We start from the raw sequence: 12,491 nt of genomic DNA on the forward strand, positions 1-12,491 counted from the left end.
ACAACACAAAAACAGCTTTATGGTCACTTTATTCTGTATTTGGTGAGGGTCTGTGTGTTCTGCGTGTGTGACCCAGCTAAGGGTGTTCTGCGAGCTTGTAGTTTCTTGGTAGGGATCTATAGCAGCTTGACTTGTTCTGTTTTCCTAATAGGAGGTATATTGGGTGTTTAGGGCCTGGTGTAATTTTTGCAGTGCTGCCTTTTCATAGGTGGGGTTATTACTGTTTGAGTTCCATAATGCAGGTGTAATTTTCTGCGCATTAATTTATGTACATTATTGCAGGTCCTGGAAGTCTGTTAGGTGCTATATTTCTGTTTTGCACAGAATGCAGAGTGGCTTTTTTGTGTTTCCATTCCAGTTTCTGTTTCCATATTTGTAATTTGTGGTCTTTCTGTACTTGGTGAAGATCAATTCTGTGTGTGTGACAGAGGTGAAATATTTTACTAGCATGTAGGCATTTGTATCAATATTATTTGTTGTGTTTTCTCAATAGAACATGCATTGATGGTAAATTACTATTTTTTCATAAGGAGGGCTATTGCACCTGGTAGGAGAGAGTGTTTATGTTGCTGTTATTGAGATGACACCAGAAATATGAGCGGGGAATGTCCTAGTTCTGTAGCCATTGTTAGGGGGTCAGGGTGGATCCTGTAGATACAGAGTATATGTTTATATTTAGCCCCGTGATGATCATGTGTTCAGTGTGTCATGCATGTGAGACCCATCTGTCAGAAAAAAGGTTGAGAACCACTGCGCTATAGGACCGTCAATGTGCGCAGTGCATCCAAATTGTGCGCTCTACCTATTTCACTCCCAAATCAGACTCCCAGGCTTGCAGGTGTTTAGCTATATAACAATTATCCTTATTTATTTATTTTTTATCATTTGTAATTTATTAGAAGCAAAAGTAACAGTAAGTTGAAAAAACATCATGAACATCCACCACAGTGGTAATCGTCAAATAAACAATTCTGTACATAAAGACACCTCCGCCATTGAAGTACAATTGCTCCCTTTTCAAACCTGGTTCCCCCCCCCCCCCCCCCCCCCCCCCCCGTCCCTCCCCATGCTCTTGACTGATATTCAGATACAAAAACCAATGCAAAACGTATATGTGTTCATTATGGAGTAGCAATAATCAATACACCTATGCGATAGGGCCAAAGTTCCCTCCGCAACTTCAGCATTGCAGACTGTTGCGAGCACTACTGGGCCTTAGGGCGTTGGATGATCATGTTCCTGTCGTCTTCCAAGCTTCGTAGGCCGCCCATGTCTTATGAAATTGGGGAAGACGTTTGTGTTTGCATGCCGTTATTTTCCCCAAAATATAGATGACAGACCACCCTATTTTGGACTTCCGAGACATGCGGTACAGTGGTGGTCTTCCAATATTTGGCCAGTGTGCAGCGGGCTGCAACAAATATATAATATTCCAAATGACCAACTGGAAGAAGATCAGAACAATTATCCTTATTTAATATAGAATATATTTTAGAGATCATGCCTGTGATTTTACGGGCATGTGTACAGTACCCTTCAAAAAGAGAGCAGTCCTTCAGAAGGTCCCTTTTGACTTCTGCCAACACTACAAAATGTTTCAATTGTGCATACCCCAAGAAGTCAGATTGCAGCACCCCAAAATTATCCCTTAAGTGCTGAAAACCAGCTCTCTCCTTTCCAGACCATACCTAACCTAATCTGCATAGCCCTCCTTTCTCCCAGTTACTAAAAATCTTGTGGTCCTGTCCCACTGGGAAGGAAGGGTTACATCTAATAGGAGTCATGTAATATACTCCATTTTCCTAGTTATTCTACTTCTCCACTCTTGTCAAATCATTAGAGTACAGGACAAACATGGCCATTTCCATATCACTTCCCTTATCCCACCCCGACCTAACCAAAACACATATTGTATCGGTATTGAGCCTATTAACTCTTGCTCAATATCAACCCATTGTTTCCTATTTCTTTTCAATATGACTTTCTATTATCGATAGCAGTTGTGAGGCCAAGTAATATTTCACTATATATGGGACTCCCAATCCCCAATATATGTTAGATTTGTATAAAACCCCCCTTTTGCCACCCTGGGGGGGGGGGGGAGGGAGGGATTCACCTTCTCCAAATAAAAGTGAAGATCTTCTGCATATTCTTAAAATGGGAATCAGGAATAATACATGGAAGAGTCTGAAAAAGGTAACAAATTCTGGGTAAAAAATTCGTTTTCATAGTGATCACCCTACCTAACCAAGAAATTGTGTATCTATTCCGCTTTTCTAAATCCTGAGGTAAAGATTGTAATAAGGAAACATAATTACATGTAAACAAATATTTAAAGTCAGTGCTAATATTTAGTCCTATATATCTAAGCTGCTTCTTGCTCCACTTGAAATGATGATCTTTCAGACATTGAGACCTAACATTAGTAGCATGAAGTGGTAATAGCTCAGATTTATCTATGTTTATCTTGAACCCGGAGACTAATCCAAGTTTCAACTATTCTTTTACCACTGCCTTTAGAGAAGTTACCAGATTGCCAATGTGAACGTATCATCTGCATATAATATCTTACAAAGCCTTTTCCCAGATTGTATACCTGAGATATTTGGAGATCTACGAATAACTGCTGCTGATGGTTCAACACTTATTGCTAATAATAAAGGTGAAAAAGGACACCCTTGCCTCGTACCTCTCTTCACTAGAAATGTTTTTTTTGAGTATCCTCCAATTATTTTTAAAGAAGCTTCAGGATTTTTATGTAGCTTTTTTATCCATGTCAAGAAATGCCTACCCAGCCCCATCTTCTTCAGAACAAAAAATAGAAAAGGCCAATGGACTCTATCAATTGCTTTCTTTGCATCAACAGCTAAAAACACCCCATACCTATACCCCACCATACCTATTCCCAGGAGAACAAGATGCAAAATACTGGTATGGAAATGCTCTAGATCAGTGGTTCTCAATCTTTTTTTCAGTCATGACACACCTGACAGATGATGCTCATGTGTGTAACACATTGCACACTTATTTATTTATTTAAGGCTTTATATACCGACTTTCTTGATACAGATCAAATCAACTCGGTTTACATCGAACGAAGCAGAACTATAACCAACCATATAACAAGTGACAGTTTGAGGGAGCATAAAAGTTACATTCTAACAAGGTTGCCTTAACTTGGAGAAGGAAAATAAGAGGGGGAGAACGAAGATAGATTACTATATACAATAAATAAAATACTATTTACAATGGCGAATGGGAGGGAGGCACTAGGGATGTGCAGCAGGGACGGATTCGTCCCATTTGGGATTTGGATTTGTAGGGGCCCAAATCCGTTGCATCCGTTCTCGGGGGGGGGGGCCCCCGATCCATTCATATGTCAAAAATACATTTGTTCCCCCAAAAAAACCCCATCCCAACTCTTTAAAGTTATTTAACTACAACCCTCTTGACCCCCCCCCCCCCCCCCCCCAAGACTTGCCAAAAGTACCTGGTGGTCCAGCGGGGTTCCTGGAGCCGATCTCCTGCACTCAGGCTGTCGGCTGCCGGTATTCAAAATGGCGCCGATAGCCCCTGTGACATAGTAAGGGCAAAGGTGGGGGGGTCAGGAGACCCCCAAGACTTGCCAAAAGTCCCTGGTGGTCCAGCGGGGGTCCTGGAGCGATATCCTGCACGCGGGTCGTCGGCTGCCGGTATTCAAAATGGCGCCGATAGCCTTTGTCCTTACTAAGTCACAGGGGCTATCGGCGCCATTTTGAATACAGACAGCCCGAGTGCAGGAGATCGTTCCAGGAACCCCGCTGGACCACCAGGTACTTTTGGCAAGTCTTGGGGGGGGGGGGGTAGGAGGGTGGGGGCCTATTCGTTGGTGATCCGTTGTATTCGTGGGGGTTCACCATATATTTCGGAACCCCCACGAATACAATGAATATGGCATATACGTTGCGGATTCACAATACGTCAAAAACGAATGCACACCCCTATTGCACACTACATTTAACAGCTATACTAAAAACAAATCATCTGTTTTATTGTTGAAAATGATGGAGAAATATAACATACTCTATAATTACAATAACTGCTTATAAAATATTATGAAATGTTATTTTTTTCACAAAAAATGTAATCTTGTCTTACTGCATCAGTGAGACATCTGGGACTGATATGCATATACAGCACACAGTTTTTCATTACAGACAAACTCTCATGCATTTCATTGTCAACCTCAGAAAGTTCTGACCTCTTCTGGAGCAGAGTTAAGAAATTTCCCCTTTCAACTCACCATACAAAATATATATTCAAATTCTGATATCCCCTGCCAGCCATTTTGCGAAATAGCTTGAAAATCTGCTAAATAGACATTTATAAATTATATAGCATACCAAAAAAGTACTAATACCCAGGACTTGAACAGCAACAATCTTACCTATGAAAAAGCAAGACTGCAAATATAGAACACAGTACACTTATTGTAAAAACAAAGAAAGCCAGACTGCTCTAGATTCCTACACTGAATCTACACCCTAGTTAGCAGAATCTCTCACATCTGTCAAACATGCAGCATGCAGACTGACTCATATCTAATACAGAATAAAAGAACATAAATTATAAACAAGCATACAGAGAAACTGAAACTTCAAGAAGCAGGGGAGAGGGGTAGGTGTGGCAGGATGGCAGGGCAGGATACAGCATGCCTGCAAAATGTCTGGTTTGGATTGGTGGAGGCAGTGATTGACAGGGTTGAGGGAAAAGCAGATACAGGGAGCAGTGATGTGGAATTTTAAGCACCAGCTCCTTACTCAGCACTCTCCTCAAGCAGCAAGCACATGTGGCTGTTAAAGCATAGGCTTGCTATGTCAAATTTTTTTTTGTAAATGGCATTTTATTGAAATTGTCTGACATCTTTATAACGGCTATGTCAAATATTTGGTGACACACCTTCCATCCCTTGGTGACACTCCAGTGAGTCCCGACACACTGGTTTAGAACCACTGCTCTAGATGATAGTAAACATTCATCCCTCTAAGTGAGTTTCTTGTATGAATGCCACAGTAGTATTAAGCCTGGTTAAATCCAAGAAAACATAATTTGGTGCTTAAAAGGAGAGTTCAATCCCTTAACATTGAGTCACAAACTTAATATGCATAGCCATTACCACTCTCCCCGTACCTCTGCTCCAAATATCCATTGGGATCCCTCACTGTCTCAGTTGTCCGCTCACTCCAGGCAACATTTCTTTGTATTTTCTTACCCTCTATACCTATATCAGACCTCATCTTATATTTCAAACCCACCCCCACCCCCTTCCATCTCACTACCCAACATTCCCTAGTCTACTAACACCTAGTAGACTCCTCTACTCAGAGGAATGAGCATTCCACACCCAACCCTTCCACCATCAGGTATAATATTATATGAAGAACTTCACCCGATAATACATTAAAGCTAAACAGATAACCTCAGCACTTACATATGATCTCACCATGAATGAAAATGATTAACAATATTTTGTTTAACCCCACTCATACTCTCTAGCAAATGGACAGCAATTACCATTCTTATGGCATTATAATACCTGCCTGGATCATGTAGAAAGGAGTATTTGCTTTTTTTGAGCAAGCGTAGAAGCTTGTGTGAATGAATCCCCCGAATTCCTCCTTAATTGTCAACCCCCTTTGCCGACACGCTGCCATTTTGGTGGTTCCATTGCCATCTTACTTCCGCCTGCCTTTACTTCTGACGGGACTGAAATACTCGAAGCTTGCAATATTAAATAAGCTGCTTCTACTTTTTTTATTCAGAAAATCACCGCACTTATTGTAATCGTCATACCGCAGGGATACAGCCACTTATAACGGATATTTTCACGTCGCAAAATCAGTCACATCATGCAGATCCCTCCTTCGCTTCAACATGGCAGGAGAAAGGTCATTATAGATAGCAATTGAGTGGCCTTCCCATGATATAGTCCCCATCTTGTGAGCTGCCTGCTTTACTTCCTCCTTTAATAAGTAGCTGTGCAGCCAAGCAATAATATCTCGTGGGTAATTTTGAGGAGAAGAGCCTAGCGCTCTGTGCGCCCATTCTGTCACAGTGTCAGAATCTCCACACTTCTCACTCGACTCTGTATTTGCAGAATTTTCTCCGATTAGTTTTAAATGTGCTTCATGCTAACTTCATGGAGTGCCCCTAGTCCTTCTATTATCCGAAAGAGTAAATAACATTCACATTTACCCTTTCTAGACCTCTCATTATTTTAAACACTTCATTATTTTAAATGGCCCCGTAGATTTTACCCATACCTGCGTTGCATTTGCAAAATCTTCTGATTCTGGCAATCCTCTTAAGCTATTAGACCGTCGTGAGTGGTTTTCCAGATCCTAGAGTTTAGTACTCAAATCCTCATTTGTTTTTTTTCAACTCCACCACTTCTTTTTGCAAATGCTTCACTTGGGTGGATTGCGCCTCAATCTGCACTTCTATGACTTCCACCCGCTTGCCAAAAGCATTCAAGTCTGCTTTAAATTCAGAGATTGTCTCTCAGAGCTCATCCTTAAAGGAGCGAATGTCAGTCTGGATCTCTTCAAACCATTTTTTAAAATCATTCTTGGTAAATATATCACCTTTACCCGCATCTGTGTAAAGGCTACTATTGGCAATACCCATGTCTGCCTCTTTCTCCATATTCTCAGGCGCTGTACAAGGCCCAGAATCTAGATCCATTACCATTGTAGGAAAACTGTTTTAAATCCAGTTTTTTTGCGGCTCGATATGGCTTTCACAGATTCCTTCTCTTCGCTTCACTTTAGCTGATGTACCTTAGTGAAGCAAGGACAATAAACGCTAAAATTGTGGGGAAGGTTGAAGAGCTCTGGATTTAGACATCCATCTTGCTTGGATGACATCACTCTCCCCCCCCCCCCCCCCCCCATGGGATACTTTTTATAGGGAAAAAAATTTTCACTAACTCATTGAACCTGTGAGTTGACGTGGCTTGCACTCAAACATACCACAATTAGCAGAGATACTGCATTTTTACTTTTTTTTTTTTTATTGTTTGCAGTTTTATTTTTTGTATGTTCATTTTTGTTGGTTTTTTTTTTTAATTGAAAGTTTTATTGTTTTGGATGTCAATGATACATAAACACAATGTGCTCACAGGCACAAACTTCTCAAAATTGCAAACTACGTTACAATGTAATGTTGGCAAAATTCTCCATGCTTTTTACTTCTCTGTTTCTCCTTCTAGGAAATGCAAGTCCCCGATACATAAGATGTACATCCTACAATATCCCTTCTAGCTCAGATATGGCAAAGCAATCTCAGGTTCCACTGGCTGCTGTCATCAAGCCGCTGGCCACGCTGCCACCAGATGAGGTGAGAAGTATCCTAATGCTAGAATCTTCAAACTGTCAGGAGTCCTCGGGTAGCTGATGGGAAGGTTTTTCTGCCTTTCCCCCACAGGGTTGCAATTTTGCAGGATAAGTGTGTCTGTCCTTCCCAGAATCTTACCTAGCTGGCGCAGATAAGGAGGGGCAGAGGGAACCGGTAGGTTAGAATTGGCTGCAGAGTGGGAGCCAGGACAGAGCTAAGGGACTTCAGTGCCATCTCTCAGGCAGGGGTGGAGGTGCTGCTGGAACCTGTGGCAGTAAAGTTACAAAAGATTTGGCAGGGGAATCTGGAATACTTGCTATCCATAGTACCCTTGACTGCAACTTCAATTTCAAAAAATGTATTAGCTCCACCCTGAAAGACTGTTATTACAAACCCCATGTCATTAAAAAAAACTTCAACCCCTCCTTCACATAAACGATTTCCGCACTGTTCTCCAAGCAGTAATCTTCTCCAAGATCGATTACTGCAATGCACTCCTTCTTGGCCTTCCTGCCTCTCTCAAACCTCTGCAGATGCTCCAAAACTCCACTGCCCGTATTCTCACTAACTCTCGAAAATGCGATCACATCACTCCCATCCTAAAAGACCTACATTGGCTCCCCATCTCTTCTAGAATTCTATACAAGACCCTCACCTTAATCCACAAAACCCTCTACAACCCAGACATGCAATGGCTAAACAAATCCTTATACTTCCACACTCCCACCAGACTCGGCAGATCCTCTTGCACCGGCATACTATTCATTCCCCCCGCCAAACACACACACCTCAACTCCACTAAAAACCGTGCTTTATCCATTGCTGGCCCCCATCACTGGAACTTGATGCCCCCTGATATTCGACTTGAGCTTTGCACCCAGACCTTTCCAAGGCAGAATTTCTGATTATCAAGCATTCCAACAGTGGTGATGTTCCTGCCAGCATAGTTTTGAACAGCATTCAATTTTCTATGTCACCCCATGTTAAAAGTTTTTGGTGTATGGCTGGATTCAAATTTATCATTTCATCAGCACATTAAAAGCATAATCAAAAATGTTTGGGGGTTTTTTTTTTCCAAACTTGAGGATACTGCATGGCCTGAAAAATCTACTTGAATTAAGTGACTTCAGGTTGGTGGTTCAGGCATCAGTGCTTCCTATCATTGATTATTGTAATGCCATATACCTTTGATTTCCTGAGTCAACTCTAAAACCTCTTCAACTCCTTCTCAATTCAACTGCAAGTTTAATTGGTGTAGTGAAACAGCTCTGATCATATTACTCCTACTCTGATTCTTCTTCAGTGGCTTCCAGTGCATTTTAGAGTACATTCAAAGATATCGCTTATGACCCATAAACTACTCAGAACTGTCTTCCCTGGGCAAACGCACTGTTACACATTTACCACCCCACGAGCAATCTTGGATCTCAGGAAAGAGAGCTTCTTGAGGTGCCTTCAATAAAAACAGCTAGATTAGCATCCACAAGAGACTGTGCCTTTTCTGTAGCTGCTCCTAATTTATGGAACTCCATACCTGCATCCCCAAGACTTGAAGAATGTCCAAAGAAATTTAAAACAGCTTTAAAGGTTTTCCTGCTGAAGCAAGTGTTTAAGTAGACCCTATATATATTTGGTAGCGTCTCCTGCATTATGAGGTCCCATTCCCATGCTTTGTAGCCACGGCGGGTACTTAGGAACAGATTAGCAGTTCCATAGGCTGTCCTGATTTGGTGAGCAACGTTTCTTGTTTTAGGCTGGTCAGGATTGTCTATCTGTGATTTTGATTTTGTTTTATGTTTATATTATTTAATTGTATTCATTATTACGTATGTATGAATGTAAATTGAAAAGAGCCCACCAACAAAAGTGATCAAGAAATGTTAAACAAACTTATGTATTTTAACCGTGAGATCTATTTTCTTCATCCTATGCCTCTGGAGGAAGCTAGCATAGCTGATTATCCTCCCTCTCAGATAAACCTTGAATGCCTCCCATTTTAATGCAGGCTCATAATCACACACTGGATTGTATTCGTTATATTAAGCAATAGCATCTTTCATCAAACTATGAAAGTGCTTGTCCCCCAACAGTGAAGTGATTAACCTCCAGGAAAAGGATTAAGAGCTATTGTCCCTAAATAAAAATGGCAATTGAACAGGGTAGCGATCAGAAACTTTTCTGGGTAATATATCACAGCTATGGACATGAGGTAAAATTCAGAAAGCAGAGGTAATAGTCTGTTTTACTATACATACCATGCCTCTGTGAGAAAGAAGTGTAATCCCTGACCCCCGTGTGCTGATCTCTCCACACGTCTACCAAGTGCAGCATTTCAATTAAATCCGCAGGTCCCAGGATATTTTATACTATATCATTAATATTCTCTATCAGGCTGTACAGGTTTCTAACCTTTGCTGTCTGGCTTAATTTTCTGTCTTCTTTTTTTCCTATTTCTGATGTTCCCTGTTCCTTTATTTTCTGTCTGTTTGGCATCCATCCTTTTTTCTTTTCTCTTTCAGTTATGAGTTCTTTCATTGTCTACCTTTTCTTCAGCAGTGGGTATTTTTTATACTTTCTTCCTTCTATCCCCCTTTTTTCTCTTTCTCCTTGTCTCATCTCCCTATTTTTCCCTGCCTGCTTTTTTTTTCTATTCCTCCTTCACCTATGCTTTCTGCTCCATTCCTCATATTCCTCCTCTGTTATCTCCCCAAAATCTATGGTCACCTCACCCACCATCCTTGGATCTCTTTCTCCTTGCTGCTTCCCTCCAGGTCCCTTTTCCCTCACTCCCCCCAATCTTGGGTCTTTTCCCCTCCTCTGATCCGTAGTAGGATCTGGCCTCCCTTCTCCCTAATATGCTCTGTCTCCTGCCCCCCTCCATGCTCCAGCTGGCACAAGGAGCAGCACTTAATATCTCGTTGGCTTCCTCTTCCACGTGGAGCCAGTCTCATGTTATGAGCCATGCGGATCTCTGTAGATCTCCTGGCTCAAAGAACAAGACTGGCCCGGTCAGCAGGAGAAGCTGATGCTGTGTTAAGCACTTCTGTTCCTGCTGATCAGGGTGGAGAGACAAGTACGCGATAAAGAGACAATCTGCCCTGGGGATTGGGTGGAGGACACGGCAGAATGTTGTACCAGGATCGAGAGAATGGGGGAAGAAGTTATGTGTGTCTTGCCTACTGGAATTGGGGACAAGAGTTGCTCCTGCCTGGATTTGGTACACTATTTGGTGGAGTCGGGACATAGGCCCTGTGAGCCAGTGCTTTGTGACATCCCTAATCAAGAACCAGCAATATATACAAATGCATCGCTTAACCTTGTATATAACGAATGTTTCGCTAAACTTTGTACATAACCTTTCCCTTTGTGTCATTGTTTTTACTCCTTCCCTGCCCCCTACCTATGTCACTCCTAGTTGAATCACTCCTTCTAATTTATCTAGTTTTTGCTTTGTTACTGCGTTCTATTGTTTTCTGTTCTTTGTAAAGGCAATGCCTATATATACATTGGTTGTAAGTTACATGTAAACCGACACGATGTGCAAACGGTTGTCGGTATATAAAACTGTTTGTATAAATAAATAAATAAATCCCTGCCAAAGATTAAAAAACTGCTGGAAAAGCACTGTAGCCAGTGTATTTTAGTTCTTCTACTTCTCCCTACTCTCTTTCTACTCTGGCAGTTAGTGAAGAAGTAAGCTATTTTATTTTATTAAATTTGTTTCATGCCTGATCAAATGAATGCTCCAGCAATCACAATAACATAAAACAATAATTAACACTCAAACAAAACATTGTGCAATACAGCAGACTATCTGCTAAGTTGTTACTAGCATCATAGTCAGTAAAACAGACCATAGAGGAGGAGATGATCTCAGATTCAATAAAGACCTGAAACCAATTAACATATTCTCTTAAAATATAAAACCTAATTAAATACTACAAAATTCAGCAAACAAAATTGTAGAAGACCAAAGCTTGTCCTACTCTCTTCATACCTAAGAAAAGGCCTGAGTGAAGCTTAGGACTTTAATCCCTTCTAGATTGAAAGGTAAGAATCCAGATTCCTCATATCCATAGCGTGCTTATTCCCTAGTGAAGGACCGGCTCTGCCATGTGTAACAGCTAGTCTCTCATCCTTGATTGATGGTTCCAATAAAAGAATACTCTGAACATCTCTGTAGTTGCACAGGAATATAGCCTTTATCTGTTTTAAATACAATGATCCCTGTCTCAGAAAAGTTTTATATACAAGGTTCAGAAGTTTAAATCATGCCCTGTGTTCCAGGCTTTTCAGGACTGGAGTTGTATGCTCCTTTATGAAACAACCTGTTACAGTTTGGGCAGTAACATTAAGTCTGACGATTTCAGTATCTGATTCAGAAGCTGAAACTCAAAAATATATATGTATTTTTATTTTTACATGTCTTTATACTACCTCCTCTTTCAATTAGAAATTCCCAAAGCTGCATACAACATTAAAAATAAAAGTCAAAACAATCAAAACACACAAAAACCAAAACCAGTTTCCTTGTATGCGTTCTGCAGGCTGATTCAGTAGCACTCCTATATTCTGGGTCAGGGTTTCTGCTTTCCTAGCCGGCCAAGGCTACAATTGCTTGGAAGCAGCATTACCAGCCCCTGGAGGAGAGAATCTATCATCATGCAGTGATTTGGCATCGATGGTTTGTGACTCCCAGCTAAAGACTGCAGCAACTAAGCTGAGTTGGAGGGAGAAAATATAAAACAAGTGCAATCTTGGTTATTTCTCTTTTGATGTGTCTTTGATTCTATCTGATTTGCAGGCTTTATTTTAGTTCAGCTTTAATAATTGCTTGACTGCGTTTGTGTTTTATGATGGTACAGTGTCTTATATTTTCTTTCTCTTTGTATATTATATTTTTATTTAGATTGTAAACTTGCTTTGGGCATGATTGTCTGGAAAAGCTGTTTATAAATCAAAATAAAATAAGGATGGGAAACTTATGGAATCATAACCAGAAGAGGCTGCTTGTCATTGATCTGAAAATCCAAAGGCACAGAAAATGCTGAGCCATAAGTCTGTGTGTATATGTTTGCATGCCCTTTTTTCTGTTTTTTAGGACATTTTGTATAATG

At 40.9% G+C, this 12,491-nt stretch overlaps 1 protein-coding gene across 1 annotated transcript in view; it reads left to right on the forward strand.

Moving 5' to 3' along the window:
• The window catches only part of SEC24C (SEC24 homolog C, COPII coat complex component), a 241,340-nt gene that overhangs the window by 116,586 nt on the left and 112,263 nt on the right, over window positions 1-12,491 (forward strand). The window contains 1 exon segment of the mRNA XM_029608970.1: window positions 7,250-7,377. Coding sequence (XP_029464830.1) covers window positions 7,250-7,377 — 128 coding nt within the window.

The sequence above is a fragment of the Rhinatrema bivittatum genome, chromosome 7 (genome assembly GCF_901001135.1).
Source record: "Rhinatrema bivittatum chromosome 7, aRhiBiv1.1, whole genome shotgun sequence".
Taxonomy (NCBI): domain Eukaryota; kingdom Metazoa; phylum Chordata; class Amphibia; order Gymnophiona; family Rhinatrematidae; genus Rhinatrema; species Rhinatrema bivittatum.